Here is a 24,584-nt window from a genome sequence, read left to right on the forward strand (position 1 = left end):
TAAACCCGAGCTCAGCCACGGCGCCCGCTGCCAACGGTATTGTGATGCAGGTGCACTTTCTCTACAGATCATCAGGCCTCTTTATGGCGGCCCTGCACTGACTCGATTTCGGTCTTAGTGTTTCCCCTTAATTGTGCAAAATCTGCTTTAGTTGATGCCTCGGTAATCATGGTCTTTGTGGCGGCTGAACGGGCAGTTTGGTAAAAGCTGAATAGTGGTTTGTGCAGCTTGTAAGGCATGTACATGTTTATCACACGCGTATAAAGGACAAACTAAACTCTACTCTAGCTCATTCTTCAATCCAATCCAATCCACTTTATTTATATAGCACATTTTATAAACAAGTGTTTCCAAAGTGCTGCACATAAAATCGGCAATATAGGAATTAAAAAAACAAAAAAATAAATGTAATAAAATCAAGTGAAACCAAACTATGCATTCAGCTAAAACGATAAAATAATTTAAAAGATAAATAAGATGCAATAAAAAAAAGAAAAAAAAAAGAAGTTTAATAAAATTGTAAAAACAATAAAAGAAAATTAAAACAATAAAAGAAAATAAAAGACACAGAGGACCACACAACTCACGCGGTGTTAAAAGCCCAAGAATAAAAGTGGGTTTTAAGACGAGATTTAAAACACTCCAGGGTGGGGGCCGTTCGGACGTGAAGGGGCAGAGCGTTCCACAGCTTAGGGCCGACAACGGAGAACGCTCGGTCCCCTCTGGTTTTACGGTTCGTCTTAGGAACCACGAGCTGGAGCTGGCCCTCAGACCTCAGAGCGCTCGCTGGAGAGTAAATTTGGATGATTAATTCTAAAATTAACAGGAAGCCAGTGCAAAGAAGCAAGAATTGGTGAAATATGTGCATATTTTTTGGTTCCTGTTGAAAGCCGTGCCGCGGAGTTTTGGACTACAGAACATACATACTGTACATTCTGACACAGTGTTGTGCAAAGGTTTTGTCAGAATCAAAGTCACCTTTACATCAACTTGGAATTGATTTAGTCTCAGACACCAATGTTCAAAAGGATGTTCATAAAAGCCTTAAATATAAAGTGCTTTTGTTCACCTTAGCTTTTGGATTGCACTGCCTGGAAACCTATAAGTGGCACTCAGAGAAACTGGCCCACATTGCTAGAGTTTTATTTTTTATATTGCTGCCTATAGCTTCCGTAACTAGCATTTGGTATTCAGGTTCCAAGCCTAAATGAAAGTTTAGTTGCATGGTCAAATAGCCTTTTCTAAAAGCATGCAATTGAATGTGTCACGGCATCGATCGCCGGTTTGAGGCCCTCAGATTTGTGCTCCATTCAGGGGTGCTGCATATGAAAACTAAGGCTGCATGTAAGAAGTGTAAAAAAGCTTAGGAACCGCCTTCTCCTTATCGTTGACCCGGACGTGCAGCATCGTCAGCCATGACAAGGAGCATCCAAAAGTGTCAGTGCATTCAGGAGGGTGTTAGGAGAGGAGCTGTGGCTCCTATAATACCTCCTATAGTCTCGGAACCTCGGGATGTTCCTCATCAGCCCATAAGGAGCTGAGGACAATCCCACAAACCACTGCTGAATGTTTCCGATCTCGGCCGATCTCCGCACGAGTGTGAATTGATTGACAGTTTTGCTGTGTGACATTTCATGAAATTAGAACATGAGCTACGTATGTCCTTAATATATGAAAGTATAAAGCCGGTCCTGCAGCGTCAGAGCCACAGCAGCATCTGAAAGTTGTATTATCGGAAATCTATGATGATTATGGTATTTTATAAGAACAAAACTTAAGCCACATGGCTCATTTGCATAACATCCGCTGTGAGACAGACACAAGAACAGACACTAATGCAACTGTCTGTGGGGAACTAAAGGGTAGGATTTGGTGAATATCCGTAATAATTGAACAGTGATGTTTATAAAGAGTTTTTTATTTAACACATCATTTTGACATCTGTGCAGTTGCTCGGATTATGTTGGCAATAATATTACATGTGCTGCTCTGCAGGAAGATGTGAAGCGTATATTGTACAACGTAACTTCCCTGTCCACAGAGTTAGGAAGGTTCAGATTGTCCTGACGGGCAGAAGGAGCAGCTGAAGCTCCTGTTCCTAAACTGCAAATGGTTCCTCAAGATCGACCTCATGATGCCGGACTCAAAGGTTAAGGGAGGTTCAGGGCTGCGCTACCGTGTCGCCTTTAACCTTAAAGGTTAAGGGCGGGTTCGATTCCCACCTGGACTGGGCCTTTCTGTGTGGATGTTCTCCCCGTGTCTGCCTAGGTTTCCTCCGACCACTAAAAACATGTACAACAGGCCAGGATGAATGAGAGTGTGTTTGAGAGTGCGAGTGTGGGACAATAGATGCAAATTAGAATACAATCCGGCGTGCTGTGATCATTAACATGCACTGTCCCAACCAAATAAACCAATAAAACAATTAATAACAGAGGAGAAGGAGAACGGAGCCATCTTGCCACTTCTTAGGTGCAGCCATACACGGCTCAAACTACCTTTCTCGATTTCCCCTATTTCTGTTTAGAAAACACCAGCAGATGGAAATGATGGAGTAAGCTTAAACCTAAACTTCATTGGTGTTCATATCAGGAGATGCCCTTCATCCGCTCTCAAAACGCCAGCTCACACTCAAGTATACGTCACACAGACAGCTGTTCTGATCTTGTGCGTGTTTTATATAACAAGGGCTATTTTACACACATACTTGGTTATAGGTGCAGAGGCGCATTGAGTTGCCTTGTGTACGAAGTATAAGTAAAGTTGCCTTGCCTTGCCTAGGTGATAGTGTTTTAATGAGGGTTGAGGTGTGTGTGAAGTAGTGGTGAACAAGGGCATTCAAAGCTTTGTCCAAACATATATCAGCATTTTCACATGCAGTTGGAGCTGAAATAAAAATGTGTTGTTTGATTACTATCTAAGCGTTTAATTTTTGAACTGTGCATCATTGTTGGATTTCGGCGCACCTCAGACTGGCACTACGGGCTGCGTGCCTGCTGGAAGAAGCGTCGCCTTTGAGTCATTTTGGAAGGAGAAAAAAACAACAGATTCGGCGAGTTTTTAAAAAGCCTTTTCGCACCATGCCAAGTAAAGCTGTGAAGTCTCTACTCCAACCTCCCTCCGAGTCCAAAACACGCCTCCACACCCTCGTCTCCAGCGCCGGTCAATGGCAGGCATGTCCCTGATGCTAGATCCATTCAGCTGCCACTCTTAGCTCGCCTTTGAACAGGCTGTCTGGGCTACACACTTTGCTTCTGTCTCAACATACAAAGCAAATTGTAGAGTTTTCTCCCTCTCAATGAGTGGGATTTGTGAAATATTCAAAGAGTGATTAGGAAGATGTTTGACGCGGGAAAACTAATCTCCAGAGAAAGATTGTTTTTGGCAATGTTGTGTTAGCCATCCAGAATATTAGTCATATTCTCAACAAAAATGCCAAGTTTGTCTCAGAAATGAAAGACAAATTTACCCACGGGTACAAATAAAGCAACCAAACCTATAGTTAAACTGATATTCTAAAGGGCTGGTTGTTTAGAGGCTCTCTTTGATTATATTGCATCCGCTGAAACATTAAACTGTCCACATCACCTAGGCCTGTCACAATATCAATTTGTAAAGAACAAATAACCGTTTCACCAATAATGTTGACTAAATCATATTATAATGCTGGTGCAATCATTCTTGACAAACAAAAACATTCTTTTTGAAATTAAACCTGGTTAGAATGAATTATGGCTATACTAAGATAGTACATAGAGCAGATATGGTAGGCTCGTAGCCTGTTTGTCAACCCGCTGCAGTATTTTTCTAATCTCAGGCTGGTGGGCACAGAGCAGTCACATGTCTACACTGAGTCATGTTGTCAGTCAGGAACTATCGCCTGAGTTTGGATTGTTGGCTAAAAATCGGGATTGGCAAACAGTTGAGATGAGAGGGTTGTGGTCCTCGCTTAAAGGAATAGGCCACCGTTTTTACATACTGAGATATGTTCTTACCTCACTTTAGCCGAGTTAATCAACAAGTCCTCCAAATCCATACGACACAAGTGGTCGTTTGTCTTATCCCTTAATTACGACCATATAAGACGTTTACTAAAACAGCGCCCCCAAGCTCCCATTGACGGTATGTACATTTACATTACATTTAACCCAATTCAGAAACGACTTTATTTTACGTAGTGTTTTGCGATGACGATTCCAAAACACAAACGCAAAGAAATAAATCACAAACTGGCAAAATGAGCCCCACATGCAATAAGTAAAGCCGTCCCAGATCTTCAGCCCCGCCACACCTGTGGAGGAACTGAACGTCCAGAGGTGCCAAAGGCTCTCCAAGCGCGCTCTGCGCTATTACGCATCACACCTCCCCAACCGCAGCAGCGGCGACTATTCACCATCCTCATCATTTATTACATTATATGTGTGGCTATAGGTTATCGCCATTTTACTCACAACAACAGCGACACCAAAGCACAACTCACCATTGAAGCCTTCGTTTCTTCTCCTCCATATGCGTCACTGCCAACTCCATAAACTCTCCTGTCCACTTCCATCTCTGTCCTCAAACGTCCTCGTGTCTCAGACTCCGTGTCTCCCGTACATCCGGTTGTCCGGTGACCGCGGCGATCCTCGGATCCGCCCCGGGTTCCAGTGCGCATGATGCAGGGAAACACCGCTGTCAGCCCGACAAAGTCGGGCCTCGGCTCCGCTGCTGTTCTCCACAAAGTCCCGCGTCTCTGTCAGAGTTCCTCTTGAAAACGTGCTAAATGTCCTGATGAAACTGATGTCGTTCATTTCTCCGCAGTTTCGTCATTTAAGGATAAAAATATAAAACATTACCGCTGTGTTTAGCTCGCGGGTTTTTCCAACTAGATTTGACGGACACTCGCTCTGTCCAATGAAAACACGTGAATCAGCTCGAGGGCGTTTGGGCAGGTGAGCCTGCGCTCTGATTGGCTGAAGGGTCAGCTACGTCATATCCAGTAATATTTGTTAATAATTATCATCATTATATTATAAACAATCTGAAATAAACTGTTATAGAGCAATTCCTCTGATGTCTGTGATTTATATGAACAATGTTACACATTTTATTATTTTTCTATTCAAAATAAATGTCTTGGTCATAATAATCATTCTACCCGTATGTGTTTCTATGACATAATGGGCTAAACACATGAGTGCAGATTAAAGGTTAAGATCATTTATGTGTCATTACAAAATGTGTCTCTGCATGTGGCCCCTCCTTCGACTGAGGCGAGCCGTCAGGAGCAGTGGGCAGGAGCGTGGAGCATCTGGGGACCATTTCCAGATGTGGAGCCAGGCTGATGGTCAGATTCACCTGCTGGAGGATTCACCTAATGCACATGTTTTATGTTTTAAACAAATGTAATAGAGACACTGCAGATGTGGCACTTTGTGTTCAGTGTGAATGTTTTGTCAGGTCTGATTGTGTGTGCGCAGATGAGCGGCACTGTCGCCAAGAAAAAAGACAAATCCCCTCTGGGGCTAAAGACGTTTATCTTATCTTATCATATCTTATCTTTTGTTTGGGTGCAGATGAACTCCACACTGAAAGGGAATTTAACCCAGGACCCTCTTGCTGTGAGGCCAGAGCACAAACCACTCAGCCACATGTGCCGCCCGTCATGTAAATCATACAGACGACTGTCAAGTGTGTTTTAATAAAATATAGAAATGTAAACATGACTTTATCAAATAGTAGCACATGAGGAGGTTGCATTATTTCTGATCTGTTTTGTGCAGAGGAACATCATCATCATTCCCTATGATGTAAACATCTAATGAACAGCTGCAGGGACAGATGTGCTTCATGGAGTTCTGGACATTCCAATTGCGTCCAGTTCTTTAGGTTCCTTTGTATGCCAGTGTACGACACTGAGATGGTCAAATGTCCACACTCACTTTTATGTTACATGACTTAACACTGGTGATCCACATGTGGCTGTGGCTTCTCCTGTGGCTTCTCCTGTGAGCTCCACTGACATCACATATGATCAACCAACACACACATGCACCACATGGATGTGCGAACCCTCACGGTCCAGATGAAACGTGACATGATGAAAACTATAAGAATTATGTTTTTGTTTCTTAATTTTATCATAACCCCTGAGTAAATGTTTGTCTAATTAAGGTTTAGTGTTGATAAAGCAGAGAAAAAACATAAAACAATGTTGAAAATTCTGATATGTGTAAAAAATACCCCAGAAAAAAATAAATCACAATTATTTTGATAAGACACAAGAAAATGAATACAGGGTTAGATTCATTGTGCTTTGATTCATTTTCATTTTTTTCTTCAGTTTGCCGCTTGCAGATTTACTCAGTAAAAAGAGAACTACACTCGAGTACAGATACTACTTCAAAATAATATTACTTGAGTAAAAGTAAAAAACTCAAATAACAATTAAAAATATAAATAAATGGATCCCAGAAAGAATAGTTATTGCTGCGGTAAATATATAAATGCATAAGTAGTAGATAATAAGAAATGTACAAATAAATAAATCAAATCAAATACATAAACCCCTTTCTTTTTTCTTCCCACCTGTGCACCTTTTGCTATAGGGTTAAATCCTGCTTTAGTCCATATAAATCACAGACATCAGAGGAAATGCTTTACAACAGTTTATTTCAGATTGTTTATAATATAATGATGATAATTATTAACAAATATTACTGGATATGACGTAGCTGACCCTTCAGCTAATCAGAGCGCAGGCTCACCTGCCCAAACGCCCTCGAGCTGATTCACGTGTTTTCATTGGACAGAGCGAGTGTCCGTCAAATCTAGTTGGAAAAACCTGCGAGCTAAACACAGCTGTGATGTTTTATATTTTTATCCTTAAATGACGAAACTGCGGAAAAATGAACCACATCAGTTTGATCAGGACATTTGGCAGCACGTTTTCAAGAGGAACTCTGAAAGAGACGCAGGACTTTGTGGAGAACAGCAGCGGAGCCGAGGCCCGACTTTGTCGGGGTGACAGCGATGTTTCCCTGCATCATGCGCACTGGAACCCGGGGCGGATCCGAGGATCGCCGCGGTCACCGGACAACCGGATGTACGGGAGACACGGAGTCTGAGACACGAGGACGTTTGAGGACAGAGTGGAAGTGACAGGAGAGTTTATGGAGTTGGCAGTGACGCATATGGAGGAGAAGAAACGAAGGCTTCAATGGTGAGTTGTGCTTTGGTGTCGCTGTTGTTGTGAGTAAAATGGCGATAACCTATTGCCACACATATAATGTAATAAATGATGAGGATGGTGAATAGTCGCCGCTGCTGCGGTTGGGGAGGTGTGATGCGTAATAGCGCAGAGCGCGCTTGGAGAGCCTTTGGCACCGCTGGACGTTCAGTTCCTCCACAGGTGTGGCGGGGCTGAAGATCTGGGACGGCTTTACTTATTGCATGTGGGGCTAATTTGCCAGTTTGTGATTTATTTCTTTGCGTTTGAGTTTTGGAATCGTCATCGCAAAACACTACGTAAAATAAAGTCGTTTCTGAATCGGGTTAAATGTAATGTAAATGTACATACCGTCAATGGGAGCTTGGGGGCGCTGTTTTAGTAAACGTCTTATAAGGTCGTAATTAAGGGGTAAGACAAACGACCACTTGTGTCGTTTTCTGTTGGAGGACAGTCTCGAGTTAATATATCCCCGTCTGGTCTTTGTCCGTGCGCTCTGTCACGCAAACGGAGCACATACGCAGCCTCTCCCACATGTCATATAGCTCCAAAAAAGCTCACGATAGAAGCTACCAAGCTCTTCCACGTGTTCCCTATTTAAATAAAGTTACGTGAAGTGTTTTCATGCGAAGTATATTTACACAGAAATGTAACATGTCGATTTTATAAGCAGATAAAAACGAGGAGTAAAACGTCCGCGCAGTAACTCCTAAAGGTTATTGACGGAAGTGAGCGGGGAAGTCTTTAGGAGTTACTGCGCGGACGCTGTGCTCCTCATATCATTACGCCTCACAATATAGTCCCCCTTTTTATCTGCTTATAAAATCGACATGCTACATTTCTGTGTAAATATACTTCGCATGAAAACACTTCACGTAACTTTATTTAAATAGGGAACACGTGGAAGAGCTTGGTAGCTTCTATCGTGAGCTTTTTTGGAGCTATATGACATGTGGGAGAGGCTGCGTATGTGCTACATTTGCGTGACAGAGCGCACGGACAAAGACCAGACGGGGATATATTAACTCGGCTAAAGTGAGGTAAGAACATATCTCGGTATGTAAAAACGGTGGCCTATTCCTTTAATAGTGCAGACACTGGGGCGGTTCTTTAGTTGTTTTGTTTGTTTTTTTCTCACCTCGGACAGACTTCTTCATTAATGTCTCCCTGCATTGCCTTCATTTGGCTAAAATCCCAAATGTTCTCACACCAGGCTCGAGTAGGCTGTTTCATTCAGTCCTATACTTGCTCTGCCAAAAGTGTGGCTGTACAGAAAGCTGTGGCGCGCTGTCTTGTTTACACCCCGCCTCTCTCCAAAAGCAGTGGATCACTGATCTATAAATGATGTGGATACAGGCATTGATACGGTCGATCTGTTCAGTGCATGAATATGCAGCCTTCAAGTTAAGATGTTATTGTGGGTAGACTGCGTGATCATTTCGTGACATCTTTCTTTGATGCTCGGCGCTGTGATAGGGTCGATCCTCCTGTAATTAGGCATATGCTGCACGAGTCTAAAAATGTCCTTCATTTTACCTATCAAGCGATAAATTGATGTAATTATCACGACATTACAAGCCTGACGACCAACAAGTATATATTTCAAACATATAAACAGGATTTGTAGTGGATTGAGGGTTTTTATTACATTTTGTTGACACCTGAGAAGTTTGAAAAGTGGCCAGTGGGTGGAGAACATAACCATGTTTGGGTAATCCATGAAGTGGTTGGGAGCCTGTAGGTGCAGATTGTCAGCTGCTCCTCTCTCCCCTCCACAGTCATCAGCAGTAATACGTCAGGCCCTGGTGTCCTTGAGGGAGAAAGACTTAATCTGCTCACTCACTCGTGCCTCGCACCAGAGCCGGCACCAGCCTGCGAGCCAAATGACAAGTGGGCCCAGCGTCATGCCAGGAACAGGCGCGTCGAGGGGGGTGCCCATGATTGATTAGTGTGTTTAACTCATTCCATTACACCGGCTAATAGCCTACGGTACGCCACGTCTGTACTGTAAACTAGAATGGAGCGAGGCACAGCGGCGTGCGAGATGACCTCAGCAGTAAATGTTTTTGCAGCGCGAACGCAGGCTGCATGACAAAAGTGCCCAGACGCGCCGCTGCACTCTACCCCCTTACCGCCGCGATGAACAACGAATTATTCAACTGCCTATTCCGACTCAGAGATGTAAAACAAGCTCCTGCTTCTGCGCGCAAGCATGACAGGGTAGTAATGACAATAATAGATGGAAAAGATTTACATATCGTGTTGACAACGTTGACAGTTTGTGCCTTTGGGTTTTTCGGTGCTCTCTAGAATGCGTTTAAAGCAATCCTTAAAAACAACACCATTTTTGAGTTTTTCTTTTATTGTTTAGAGAATTTACAAGATTAATCACAATTAAAACAAAAACAGAATTTGAAGGATTGCAATTAATCTGACTGTAATCACAATATTATAAAGAATGTATGAAAAATGGAAGCTGTTATGTCATGTTTCCGAGAAGCGCTGGACAATTTTTCACAGAGAAAAACAAACTGTGAGTGATTAGGTTTGAGATTGATGCATTGAAGTTAAGATTCTCTTTTTTTTTATAGAAAACATGTTTTTGGCTTGTAGGGTTTATTAGACAGGACAGTTCAGGGTGAAAGGGAGTGAAGAGCGGCGAGAGACATTCAGCAATTTCTAGAGGTCCTGCGTGATCATTTCATGATCAATGCACTAAATACCCCCAAAAAAGGTCACGCACTAATATTTGGTTTGAACGTTTTTAGCTTTGATTACGGCTCGCATTTGCCGTGGGATTGTCTCAATAACTTTCTGTAATGTCAAAAGATCTTTTGACATTACAGGAATACGAGCAATTGCTGTTAGTTTACTTCCGTAATTTTGGCCGGATGTTTTGGTGAATGGTAGGCAACAGCTGATGCATCCAGGCCTCTAACACAGTTTTATAAAATGATAGATCTGTTACAGCGCAAGAGAAGCAATGCCCTGTTTATGGACATTGTTTTTGCTGATCATAGGATTTTAATAAATGTTTTATAAAATATGACAACGTAAAATGCCCACCACGGCCAACAGATGTGACGACATCGCGATCGGTCGTATGGGAAATGGTCTCAACTTATATAGGGCTTTCCATTCTCTGCATTTGACCCATCCTCAATGCCGCTGAGGCGACCTGTAGGAGCAGTGAGCAGCAAGCGTTGGCCGGCGCTTGGCGACCACATCTCCAGATGTGAAGCCAGGCTAATAGTCAGAACCACCTGGCCGAAGGAGTAACCTATTGTACATGTTTTAGTGGTGGGGAAACCAGAGTGCCCGGAGGAAACCTATGTAGACATGGGGAGAACATGCAAACTCCCCACAGAAAAGCCCTGTCCAGGTGGGAATTCAACCCACCTGGACAGGGCTTGGCTTCGGAGCACTCAAAGCTGTTCACACTGAGGTTAACACTATGTTTGAACCACAGGACAACTTATGTGTATATATTCATGTAGGAGGAATATTTTACTCTGAAATTTGAAATGTATTATTAAATTTGTGTTTAGTGCTTATGAATGTGAATGTGACGCAGTAAATGAGAGGTGTGGCTGCATTATACAGGTGTGATGTCAGTGTCAGCAAGAGGGCTTGTTCTGGTTGCTTATTCATTGCATGCTATTGTATATATATATGTATTTATTTTTTTACCTGTACTTTGACTACAATGTTACTGAATTATCTATGTAATCAGGGACTGCAGATGGAAACGAGCTATTTAGCTATAATCTGGTGCAGAACATAGGCCTATGTGTCTTTGAGCGTAATGTGCACTGCCCCTTCAGTAAAGACTCAACTGAACTAAACTAAACCCCGACCTTCTAGCTGTGAAGCACAAGCAGTCAAGCACCAACCACTACACTACCGTGCCACTCAACGCACTTTACAGAAAGGAACCACTCACCCATCCATTCTCTTATTCATACACCAGTGTACGCAGACACTGGAGGCAAGGAGGGTGAAGTGTCTTGCCCTAACAACAGGGTGCACCTCCAGAATCCCCAAGCTTCCAATAATAAGACGACCCGCTCTACGCCACTGTTGCACTGTTGCATTCATGTTCCATCAAGATCTTGCATTGATGATGGGAGAGTTTGACCACTGAGCAAAGCCTTTCTCCAGCACATTCTCTGTGGCAAGGCAAGGCAAGGCAAGTTTATTTGTAGAGCACAATTCATACACAAGGCAATTCAAAGTGCTTCACAGTTGCACAAATACAAGAAAACAAATAGAATCAATAAAAACATCAACATAAAATTAATCAATTACAGTAAAAGGCAAGTGCAGATAAAATACATTCAGTCATATGCATGGGCAAAAAGAACTGTTTTCAGCCTGGATTTGAACATTGTCAGAGTTGAGGCCTGTCTCACATCCTCATGACTCAAGACTGTTCCAGATTTTAGCTGCATGAAACTGAAACGCAGCCTCACCGTGTTTATTATTGACTCTGGGAACCACCAGGAGGCCCCTCCCTGAAGTTCTCAGGGCCCGAGATGGTTCATACGGCTCTAACATGTCAGAGATGTACTTTGGTGCTAAACCATGAAAAGACTTGTAACAAGCAGAGCTGTTTTAAAGTCTATTCTCTGAGTGACAGGAAGCCAGTGCAGAGACCGGAGCACTGGACTAATATGGTCATATTTCCTGGTTCTTGCCAGGACTCGAGCAGCAGCGTTCTGGATGTACTGCAGCTGTCTGATAGCATGTTTAGAGAGGCCAGTGAGCAGGCCGTTACAGTAGTCTAACCTGCTGGAGACAAATTCTGTGGTGGCCAACAGTGTTAATTTCGTCGCCTAAAATATTTAGTCTTAATTTTAGTCAAAGTGATATTTTTGACGACAAAAATTTGACTAAAACTAAATGAAAACTAAAACTATGACTAAAATGTCCAGATATTTTAGTCGACTAAAATAAGACTAAATAAAAATGAAAAGGAGAGACTAGAATCATCTGAACTTCTATTGACACTGTGAAAGAGCCTCATATCATATCATATAGATTCACTGCCAAATGAACAGGTCTGTGCGTTACTCATGTGGAAGCAGCTCCATTGTCGAGGACCACGATTAAATATGATTATAATGAATATTCTAAATGCTAAGTCGACTAAATTAGTCTTAATTTTAGTCGACTAAATTGACAATCGACTAAAACTAGACTAAAACAGAAAAGTTTTTTTGGACTAAATCTCGACTAAAATTAAATTACATTTTAGTCAAAAGACTAAGACTAAAACTAAAATAAAATATGGTGGCCAACACTGGTGGCCAATCCATGTGTGAAAATGATGTCTCGTGCTCCCTGAACCACTCTTTACAAGCAGATGAAACGAGACCTGACCAACTACAGCTACCCCAGATCAAAACAGAAAACACCAGGTGGCGACTTTTTATTTCTTGGTCAGGCAGTGTTATTTGAGAGAGAGTTGAACGAATTGGTAATTGCAACTATTTGAATTTCAATATTGCTCGTCACCATCACAGAGCATTTACCAAAACCTGCCACTTCTGCATCTGCTTCTCCCACCGCTGGCCTGCACCGGAACGCCGCCTCCCTCTCTGTTCCCAGCCACTGTTTCATCTACTGCACGTTTGATCCAATGAGCGGACGCATGGATCACGGTTCAATTAGAGTCCCAAGGTCGCGCGTTTGATGGCGTCACGCACAAAGTCGCCCCGCGGACCTATTTGTCTTTGTTAGAGCCTCGTGTGTAACGCCGCGCTCGACAAAAGGAGGACTGGTCACACCGGCCCGTTCCCGTGTCTCTCCAGAGCGTGTCATCGTGTGAATTATCCCCTCAATCAATTAAATCAATGAGAGGGACGGGGACGAGCAACATGGAAGCACGCCCCATTACACCCGCGCTGCATGTGGAGCGGCCACAGGGCGCGTGTGAAGGTGGAAAGTGTTACTGTCATTGATCTGAGCGCAAACTCCCGCTTAATCGGCAGCTCCAGATTGTGGATGAATTTCCGCGGGCCATGAAAATGCTTTAAAAGGTCATTGAATGAATCGGACCAAAATCATGACCTTAAGTGTCATGAAAAGCATTTGCTCGATTCCATCAGAGAATAGATCGAAATGTATTTGAAAGTAATGACATTGTTCTATGTTTAACTTCATAAGTTCATCAAAAAACGTCCTCCAAGTGTGTCGCAGATTATGCTCAAATGTCGGGCAGTTTTGTGTCGTCTAAACAAGTTTTTTACTCAAAAGTACTTCTTAAAGACCATATACCTGTTTTGTTTTTTTACCTGATTTGGATGGAAATTGAGAGGGTGTGTCATACAAGTGCATGTTGATGAAAGACTAAATTGGAAAGTGCATATAAATTATGTGAAATCAAAAGTATCAAAAATAATTGGCATAGTGTAGAAAATCAAAGCAGTTGTAAATCAAAAATCACTCAATTTATTATACAATGCTCTCATTCTTCCAAACCTAAATTATGGTGTGGTACTCTGGGGGAATAATTATGAAAGTACAATTGAACCCATTTTTATCCTACAAAAAAAAGTGGTTAGAATAGTCAGCTATGCAGAATATTATGCCCCAACAAATCCTTTGTTCATTAAAACAAAAATACTAAAACTACACGACTTAGTTGATCTTGGCACAGCTATTGTTATGTATAAGGTACATAACCATAAGCTTCCTGAATGTATTCAAAAAAGGTTTAAACCCAGAGAGACTGGCTATAATCTCAGAGGAACTCATATTTATCAGAAAAGTGCATTTGGAACAAACACCAAAGCCAGATGTGTCTCAGTCAGAGGAGTAAACGTCTGGAAAAGTCTGAATGACACCTTAAAAACTCAACATCCTTAAACGCTTTCAAAAAAATGTTCAAATCTAATGTAATTAGCAGTTATAAGGTACTAGCACTAACTCACATATAAACTCTCCTGTGTACACTATATTTTGTCTTTACATTACAATTGACTGCTTCGAGCCAAATGTATGTATTGATTAATGTGTGACCTGTGTGAATTAACTTTGTAACCAATTGATACAAAAACATAATAATTTTGTTCTCATCTTGCAGATGGTAAGACTGCTGTATACTTGGCGCTTTAAGTTGCAATTAAGTTGTGATAGGGTTTGGCTTTAGAAAAGTGTTTCACTTCAGCCAAAACCCTTTTCAGTCATTGTTTCAGTGTTTTCATGTTTTGTAGTCAATCGTATCTGTGTGAAGATACTGACTGAAATGAACTGAACTAAACTATTTGTTCTGTTTGGAAACAATGAAAGGGGAGCTCGTTGTTAGTTGTGGTCGGCCCCTTAACTGTCTGCTGATACAATATACCGTATTTTCCAGTTGCACTTATAGTGCAACTTATAGTTGTTTGGCTGGGGGTGCGACTTCTACTCCGGAGCGACTTGTATGTTTTTTTCTTCTTCATTATGCATTTTTAGGCTGGTGCGACTCACAGTCCAGAAAATACGGTACTAAGAGACAAAAAAAATTCTATTCCACTACTAGAAAAAAAAATCCATCATTCATTTATTTCAGAAAATTCCTACAAATCTTTAGAAATCATATATGCATGGGTTTGCTGCGTTGCTGGCATTAAACATCTTGTATCTGGGCACAAATAAGCTTCCTGCAAAGCACTGGTTTAAATGTCCTGGTGTTAGTTTCGATCGAACATTTTCATTTTTAAAATGTAACAACATTTTGTCCTGCTGGCAGCAGCTGCAGCCCAAAAAGTGTGTTCTTAAGAGCTGGAAGTCCTAAATCTAAAAAATCCAACACTTTTTCCGAGTTTCTGTTGCTGAGAAACTGCTCGAAACTCCTGGCCCCACTCTGCGCTGGCACACAAGGGAGTGAAGCAATCTCAAAGGTTTAAAACAGTTGACTCAAGCTATTGGAAAGACATGATGTGTTGTCTAGACCACGTCGAGGTACTCGGGGTACGCTTTTCATGTGGGAACAACATTGGAGCAGATTTGGAGCCTGTCCCTAGCAGGAACGTTTGTAGCATCCAGACGTTTAGTCCTTATTCGGGTTTGAGTGTCAGCAGTGGTCCTCAAGACAGCGATGCACGAAGAGGGTCATTTACAAAGCACTAGCTCATGTGCAAAACCAGTAGTATGTGCAAAAGTGGATCAGTGGATGAGCCATTTGTGCATTCTTCACCCACTCAGCATTGTCTTATTTACATATCAGGTTTGGGACTGTAACACAGGCAATATCAAATGGTAAATTAGGAGAAACATGCCCACAAAATAACACATTTTATTCTTCAGCTTGCGCCCGCTATGTAGCAACTGCCTTGATAAATGACCCCCCTAATGCAGTAATGAAAGAAGTGATAGAAGCAGTTGTTTGGTTGGACATTTGCCCGAGATAGAGTACAGAAAATCGCCTGTCTGAAAAACACCGGCATCCATTTGATTGTAATGTCTGCTCAGATTGTCGAATACTTATATCTACCCGAGTGTTAGGATAGAAAAGTACACAGTGTATGGGAGTCCTCGTTGGCCGTCTGCTCTCGGGGACAAGCCTGGTGTTTGTGCAGTGTCACAGACTGTCTAATTAGGGCAGAGTCAGTGCGAATTCTGTGGCAGCGCGTTGAATAATGAAGAGCTCGGAGCGCGCACGCACACGCCTCTCTTTGATGTGCTTCCCTTTGAAGAGAGTAACCCCCAAATCCAGCTCTATCTGCTGCGCCGCGGCCCAAAAATCCTTATCCCAATGACTCACCATATTTGTTCAACGCTTGTTATTGGAGCCGTGATGGAATGCGAGCGCTGCTGTGACGCAAACAGACTTCATCTTACAACAGCACGGGAGTCATGCAATAGATACGGTGGGTTTAAGGACCAGCCAGACAAATGTGACCGAGAGTTACGACATTTCAACCACAGTCTCACTCTCTGGAATATCACTGGAGAAGAAGATGTGGGACTCGTTTTCAAACGCACAATAGTCCCAATCCTCTTCAAGCTAAATTGATAATGCTATACTGTCAAGAGAGGCACTACAGGTCATTTTCTCTGGTTCTTCGCATATAGACGTTCAACAAAAAAAAAAAAAAAAGTAGCCTAATGTTTACAATAAAAAAAAGGGGGGTTTCTTACATTGTGGCAGAATTTATCATTATTCAAGACAGGTGCTAACTGGCGAGTGCAAATAGGTAGCGTTCACGTGACATCACAACATTCTAAAGAGCCTATAGTTTAAAATTGAGGTGGAGGCAGCTGATGGTAACTATGGTAACTGTGGTTACTGACAAAATGCATATTTTTATGTCTTCGTTTTTTGGCTCATACTGGAGGAATCCACATGAAACAAAAACTGTCACAAAGTTCAATATCTCCTATGTCAGCACATATGAACTAATGATAAAATAATAATAATAAAAGTGGTGACAATATGCGAAAAGATGAATGTGATGCTGTCCAATAGAATGGACTTTCAGACATCAAAATAATATCACAGGTTTGTGAATCCAATCACGATCAGATACTGAAGAGGAAAAACGTTTGTCAATTTTCGTTTTGGAAAATACTGTATTGGACCTGCCCTCCACCTGACATCACATTCTAAAACGTGAACACCACCTATTGGAAAATATCATATACTGTTTTTTCCGGACTATAAGACGCACCAGCAAAAAAAAAAAGGGTAATGAAGAGGAAAAAAACGTGACGAGTCGCACCGGAGTATAAGACACACCAGCCAAAAATTGCCCAATAAAGGGAAAAACAACAGGCTGAATAGGCGTACGGTATGCTAACGTAGCACATTGATGGTTAGCTACACGAAGCATAAACAACAAACTAGGTCTCGGTATGTTAATGTCACAACAGTTCAGATAACTACAGCAAAAAGAACATACTAAACTCTCCATCTCACTCCAAATCAATCACCTTGGCAACTACCTGTTGACAAGCCTCTCCCGGCAGCACGTTTTTCAAGCTCTCATTTACGAACTTGTTCCTCTAAATGTTAGCTTTGTTTGCTTTTCTTCATTGCGGCAAGAGTAACCTCCGCTTCTCGCTCACTGCAAACTATATTTCTGCTGCTCGATTAGCGGCATGTGAAAGTATATATTTGAATTTAAAAAAGGAAAAAAAAAATCACATGTTAGTCACTCCGGAGTATAAGACTCTGCCAAACTATGAAAAAAAGTGCGACTAATAGTCCGGAAAATACGGTAGCTACGTTGTGGTCCATGTTGCACCTAATTTACCATTTATTACCATGCATTAGATGATTATAATGGCTCCAAATCCGGCACGTAAATAAGAGAATGCTCTGTGAGTAAACATTTGTAAATGGCTCTGATGCAGATCCACTTTTTCCACATGTTACTCGTTTTGCACATGAGCAAATGACCCCCAAAATAAATAAAAAGTAGCACCTACAAGCACCGAATTTTTTAGTCTTGTACTTAAAGGCACACTGTGTAACATTTTGGATTCTTGTTCTGACAAGACCAAGGATTTTTCATAACTTCTTACCTGATTTCGAGCTAGTTTTGTTTTGATCCAATGCAAAAACTCTTTGTATCTTATGTGGCAACAACGTGGCTCTATCCAATATCAATCAATCAATCAATCAATATATATAATCTAAATGTATATAGCACTTTACAACAGCACCAGGAGGACCAAAGTGCTTCACAGAAAGATAAAAACATTTTTAGTAACACCAAATAATTACAACCTAGACACCATTCAGTGTGCTCTAAGTATTAAAAGCAAGTTTGAAAAGATGATTAGGCGCGGCACCCACAAAGGAACCATCGCCCCACTGTTTGTACCGGGACCTGGGCACGTCCAGAACCATTTGATCGGCAGACCGGAGAGCTCTGCTGGGGCATTATTCAGATTTTGTTGCCAAAGTTTATTGGGGAGTCATTTTTACACACAAAGATCCTTATTTCCGTTTGCAAATGTTAAATGAAAGAAAACTTACAATTTGTTTTCAGAAATCCACAACAAAGGTTTCAAAGGGGTATCGCAAAATGGATTGACTGTTCAGGTAACCACATAGTTCCAACATTAGAGACGCATCTGCCCGTAGCCGGTTCAACACATTATCAGCCGCTGATGACGCTCGATCATTTCCTTCGAAGTTGAACAAGTGTCGCCAAAGACAAGCCGTTTACACATTGTCAAAACATACCGTAAAAGCTCTAATATAGGCCGGGGCCTTTATTTACTCAAGGGCATCTAGGACCTTTATTGTAACCAGGCCACAATTAGAGACAGGCCTTTACTTCTATTTGAGCAAAACGGACGACCAGGAAAATGAAGAAAAACGAGATTTGTGTCCATTTGCACCTAAAATATTAGGTTCATTTATTAATTAACATTGCAAACACTCTCCCAGCGGCTGGAACATTGACGCCTTTTATTTTGTCGGGACAACAGGAAGTATTTCGCTGCTGTTAGCGGAGCTTTGACATCAATGTCACTGCAGGTTTCTGTTTCGTTTTTACCGCGGACTGGATTATTTGTTGTTATCTTGTGTAAAAGGTGAGTTTAGACGGAGCGTTTGTGTTTGTGATCGATCATAAAAGACCCGAGAGAAGACGAGACGCTCGCGCTGATCGGAGGAGTTATTTTGAGGCATGGGACTTACCTGCACACGGAGCAGCTGGACGTGCTTTGAAGACGCGATGGTGACTTTATTAAAACCCTGGAGGGTCACACAACATTTGTTGTTTGCCCTGTTTCCACAAATAGTCACAGGAGGTTTGAAAAGTGGCTAAATCTGTGTCAAAGTTACGCTCGGATCAGCTCCTCCGCAGTGTTCCCCCTCGGCCTGGGTTCCTGGGTTGTTTACTTCCTGCACGTGAGTAATCATTTACACCAGTATGAGACAAATTCCTAACATGGGGATTATTCCTACCGCTATAGTTTCTAATAAAAGCCTGTGACTCTCCTGAAGTGTGGACTGTGCCGACGCCTACATTTGAAGCACTGGGAAACGAACTTGTATCATTTGTATCACTTATCCACAGTTTGGATAAGTGATACACATTGCACTTATCCACAGTTTGTGGATAAGTGCAATGTGAACTGCATTTACACCGTGTGCCATTGTAGCCGACATGTCAGCGCTCCCCTTTATAAAGCCAACAACCGCTGTCAGTCGTTGCATTTCATGTAAAAAAAACACAAGTTAGTGTTGTTCAATTTTGAAGACAGATGATGTTTTTGACAAGTGGATGATTTCGCTGTGTTCATCGCGGTGCCGCTGACAGATTTCCCCTCACCTTGATGCTATTTCCGACAGTGATGCGGTGCCAAAAAGTCTCAGAGTCATTGCACTATAGGGATGTACGTTTTGTCTGTCACACCTTCTGCTTTTCACATTGCTTTTCATTTCTGTTTTTTATGTCAAAAGTTCCTATGTTAAGCTTTATTTACTTTTCACACTACTTTTTGACAACTTAACCTCTGAAATACCTCCAGGCCTCAGTGGTTATGAAGTGTAGTCATGAAAAGCACCAGAAGAGGGTGCTAGACCTATATCCCCCGCCATGGTGAAAACACACACACTAAAAAAACATACTACTATTGTGTGTGTTTGCAGGCATTCTGTACAAAGGCAGCGGGGAGAACCAGTTCATCTCGCTGCAGCCGCCGGTCATCTCCACGGTGATGGGGAACGGGCGCCGCCGCAGCATCTCGTGCCCCAGCTGCAACGGGCAGGCGCAGGGCAACAAGCTGCTGGCCCCGGTGGCCCTGGCCTGGGGCATCGACGGGAGCCTCTACGTGGGGGACTTCAACTACATCCGCCGCATCTACCCGTCCGGCAACGTCACCAGCATCATGGAGCTCAGGTGGGAACGCCGAGGCGATGACCCAGATCGCTTAGATATCAGGAAGTGGATGTTTCAGCGTTTTTTTATACCAATCTAGCTTTTGTAACGTTGTGTTGGCCGCATGCCAGGAGATTTACATGACAGTTTTGCATTTAATCTATGATGTAATCGACGAAATGGCCAAAGTGACCAGGATTTTTCAAGACTGAGCTAATGTTTTTTGGCGAGGGAACAACTTAGTTACATGGTCAAAGCTTTTGCATGATGTGTCTCCTTTAATGGCCGTATAAGTGATATGAGTGACATTCTCCACCTGGACGGGGCCTTTCTGTGTGGAGTTTGCATGTTCTCCCTGTGTCTGTGTAGGTTTCCTCTGGGTACTCCGGTTTCCCCGACCACTAAAAACATGCCAGGATGAGTGAGAGTGTGTTTGAGTGTGCAAGTCGGGGACAACGAATGGGAATTAGCCCACGGCTCTAATCCAGCGAGGCGTGTTGACATGCATCAGTCCCATGTGTGTTCATTAACATGCACTGTCCTGACCAAACAAACAAATGAATAAGGGCGCAGATGGCAGAGCGAGTCGTCTCAGGATCAGAAGCTCCTGTAGGTCTGTCATGGTGTCCTTGGGCCAGACACTTCTCCCACACTCATACACCATTAGCACATTGGTGTATGAGTGAGAGTGTGAATGGGTGAGTGGCTCTGAGTGCCTTGTGTAAGTGGGAAACTGCTATATAAGTTGAGACCATTTACCATAAGGTGCATTTTGGAATGGAAAGAGACATTCAGCAACTGAATGGGCACTCTGAGCATATGTGCTGCTGTCTAAACCCCTGGGCAAGAGCGCAGCAGTGGTTGATCTCAATCGAATTTGTTGAACTCTGATTGAGGGGAGAAAGTAAAACGTTTCTCTGTTCAGATGTGTAGTGACATCAGTCTCTCCTCGAGCCAGTGAGATGTGAAATCCTTTTCCTATCTGTCTCCATAATTAGCGCAGACATCCTGTCTTCAGCTGTAATTGGGATGATTTATGCCCTCGTGCCAAGCTGGCACCTCTCAGAATGGCTCCGTTTAGGCCATTTGGCTCTTTCCAGCGAGGCAGATGTTGACTGTGTGCACATCAGGTCATAGTCCAATACAGATGCGTACACACCACACTGGAAAACTGCCTTAAAGCTCTGAAAGCTGCATTTGACAATATGAGAGTAAATGATTGGGTTGTCTTTAACCTTTCATTATAATTATTATTAATCTTTCAGTGTGTTCCTGCTGACATTTGTATTAATGACAGGGAGAGGGAAATATTCAAATTTGGACTTTTAGAATTCAAAATCAATCCAAAAAAAAATTCTGAATTAATTCAACTTTGGCCTTTAGTTGGGAGTTAGTTGAAGTTGGGGCTGAACAATTTTAAAGGAATCAATTAAAAATGAAATGTCAAGTTATCTACCTGTACATACAGCACTACCAAGAAGTCCTGCACCTACGCGTCAACATTTGGTTAAAAAAAAAAGCCAATGGTTTAACTATGAGACTCAGCCCTAGTTGAGATGTAACTGAAGAGAAAAGTCAGCACAAACGCTCGAGTGTTGTGTGTGTTGCACAACGCGCAGATGAGCATTAGTTCACAAGTGTAGCTGTGACGAGGCCTCAGTAAATAATGGTTTAAGAGAGACTTGTTTCCCAGCAGCTCTTTTACCGCAATTACACTGAAACAAAACAAAACAGCACCACGAGAGCGGCTGTCAGGTGCTTTAGATAAAGAACACCGCGGAAATTAATCCACGCACACATGCAAACGGATTTAAACTAGCACAAGCGGAACAAGTACATCTCCCTTTGTTATACGCGCGCTTTGCTTAGGTGAAAAAGTGGAGGATATTTGTCTTTTGCTCTAAAATAGGGTCACCATAACTCTCTGAACTGCCACTGTTTTAAGATCCGGGTTTCGTGAACAAGGATCCTTAGAAAATGCACATGTGTTTGAATTTAGAGCATTTATCAGAGAAGTCATGTGTCAGTGGAATCACAGTCAGACATCGGGATCAGGATTTTCTTTGATTTTGATCAATTTCCTGGTTAAAAATTGCCAAATCATTTATCAGTTGTCGATATTGTATAAAGAGTGTCCCAACACACACTAACCTGGGCTCATTCTCTGGCACAAGAACAATTAACCTGTTTATTTAACTTTAAACTGCATGCGTTTTTAAAGATCCGATGTGATGTTAGCCTCTGCTGTACTGCCCCTGAAGATACGAGGGGGGCGCTGTGTCTGCGCTACACATTTCTACAAAAAAAACGTGGCCTACAAGTGAAAACCTGTCTGTTTAATTACTCTGCACAGTTTAGGAGAGGCAATTCAAATGTGAAGGAGTGATAGTGAAAACTTTATTGATTAGACCTACTTTTAAAGCAGTACTAAGTAACTCTTTTACCATAATAAATTATTTTCGTGGTCCCTCTGGGGGTAATACAAGTGTTAATGGGATGACTGGGGGGTCTGTCATCTCCCCCTGGTGTCTCTGTCCAGAAAACCACACTTGCAACTTCCCTGCCTCCGGGTCGGAGTCACCAATACACACTAATAGAATCACAAAGAAGAAGCTAACAGGCTAACGGGCAAAGCTAACTGTGGGCTAGCGCCACTTAAACAGTGTTTACAGCCAAGTTTGAGTGAAATAAATTATCTCCAGTGTGTAATTGGATGTACAATATCCCTCTCTCCCTTTGTCTGTTCTGTCAGCGTAGTATTTACTCTCACGGACAATTAATGAGTAAAAAAACATAACATGCTACGACACCTGCAGTGGTGCTTATGGCCTCTAGAGTGACTTAGTTTTGCTTCAATGAATGAAATGCTATAGAGTCTCTGCAGTGCGAGTGTCGGCACCTTCACGCAGTGTCCGCGTGGCACATCAGGGTTGTCAACTTATTACTGGAACTGGCTATTGTTATTTCAAAGTAACATTAACAACAATAACAACAATTACCAGAGACGGCAAGTTTAATTTTCCTGCAGTTTTGTTGACTTTACATATAGTCTATACAACATGTGCCTCACCAGCAACAAGCCTCACCGCACGTCACTGGCCTTCTCCATGTCCGACCGGTTTTGATCATGCATCAAAAGCATGTGCTAAAATATGTCACATCTGTTGAATTTGCAGCATTTCTCACCCTCTTTGTTGGTCTCCGTAAAGGTTTTCAAAGTCACCAGCTGAGCTCATATTGGTCCCTTTTGTTGCATCTGAACAATAACCTTGAAGGCGCTGCCAGTGACGGTCTTAAATGTGGATATGATGAAAGTATGTGTAAAGAATCCTCCATAACCCTCTCATCAGACTGCCGCAGTCCTGGCTCGCTGACTTTATTTCTCATGCTATACAACAAATCTGCTCATGAATTCCTCTACTCTCCGCGGACACGGCTGCGGGATCCAGCGGCCTGCGTAACAAGTGCCCGAATCAATATTCCAATACGGGTGGTCAAAGCGAGCGGCCTTATGGAGACGTGTATTTTCATGTCAGTGGGCAGTCTCAGCCGCAGGCCGCCTTCTCTCTAGTGGCCGCGCTCGCTCTTCAAGGGGATACTGTGACGCTCTGCACATTCTGATGTTTGCTCGTCCTGTCTGGACCCTGAGAGGAAAAGGGGGGAGATGGTCTGCTGTTTGCTCTTCAAGCTTTTCTAATGGGAACGAGCAGAGGGGCTCATGACGAAATAACACCGAGAACAAACAAACAAACGAACGAAGTGTCTGTGTGGTTTTGCTGGTTCTAATTCATTTTCTCTTTTCCCCTCTGCTCCTCTCTCCGCAGGAATAAAGACTTTAGACACAGGTAGGTGCTTCACCTCTGGGGCATGTGCATGTTTGTGTTTGTACGTGTCATCAGTGTTCTTTGAGGAAAGTAAGAAAGTCACAAAGGAGCAGTAAAATGCATTCGATTGATGGTCTGTTGACTCTGTAACGCACGTGAAAAGGAAGTCTTTAGCTGAAGTTCTTAAGCACAAGTTAATTCTGAACAAACAATGGACCAACAATGAATCAATTATGAAATGTGTGCAAGCAAGGAGTTAATAATGCTTGTTTAGAGTTGTGTGTCAAAGTTTTAGATTAGTATCCAAAGTATATGCGTTCTCTGCTCTCTTCTTAACCTCTTAGCCCACGCCTGAACCGAACACATTTTCTCCAGTTTGGTTTTTTACCCGAATCTAAAAGCTTCTCGAAAAACAGTGTCATCATAGCGATGAAAAAGGAGATGCAAACACAACGAAAATGTGACAAAAACTTAACAGAAGAGAAACAAGACAAAGCCGCAAATAAAGTGACAAAAACGCAAAAAAGGAAGCAACAAAAATGTGGCGAAACAAGGACAACAAAGCAACGGAAAAAAAAGAAGCACAACAAAAATCTACAAAAACATGACAAAAAACTTCAAAAACACGATAAAAACATGACAAAAAACATGACAAAAAACATGACAAAAAACATGACCAAAAAAACACGTGGGTTTTTGTATTGTTATGTAGCATTTTTCTACCTA

At 42.3% G+C, this 24,584-nt stretch overlaps 1 protein-coding gene across 7 annotated transcripts in view; it reads left to right on the forward strand.

Moving 5' to 3' along the window:
• Positions 1-24,584, forward strand: part of LOC306963634 (teneurin-3) — a 360,281-nt gene that overhangs the window by 296,784 nt on the left and 38,913 nt on the right. For all 7 annotated transcript variants that reach the window (XM_079557215.1, XM_079557217.1, XM_079557216.1 and 4 more), the window contains 2 exons: positions 19,806-20,055; positions 23,859-23,879. In XM_079557215.1, coding sequence (XP_079413341.1) covers positions 19,806-20,055; positions 23,859-23,879 — 271 coding nt within the window. The remainder of the gene's footprint in view (positions 1-19,805; positions 20,056-23,858; positions 23,880-24,584) is intronic.

The sequence above is a fragment of the Gobius niger genome (assembly GCF_951799975.1).
Source record: "Gobius niger genome assembly, chromosome: 5".
In the NCBI taxonomy this organism is placed as follows: Eukaryota; Metazoa; Chordata; class Actinopteri; order Gobiiformes; family Gobiidae; genus Gobius; species Gobius niger.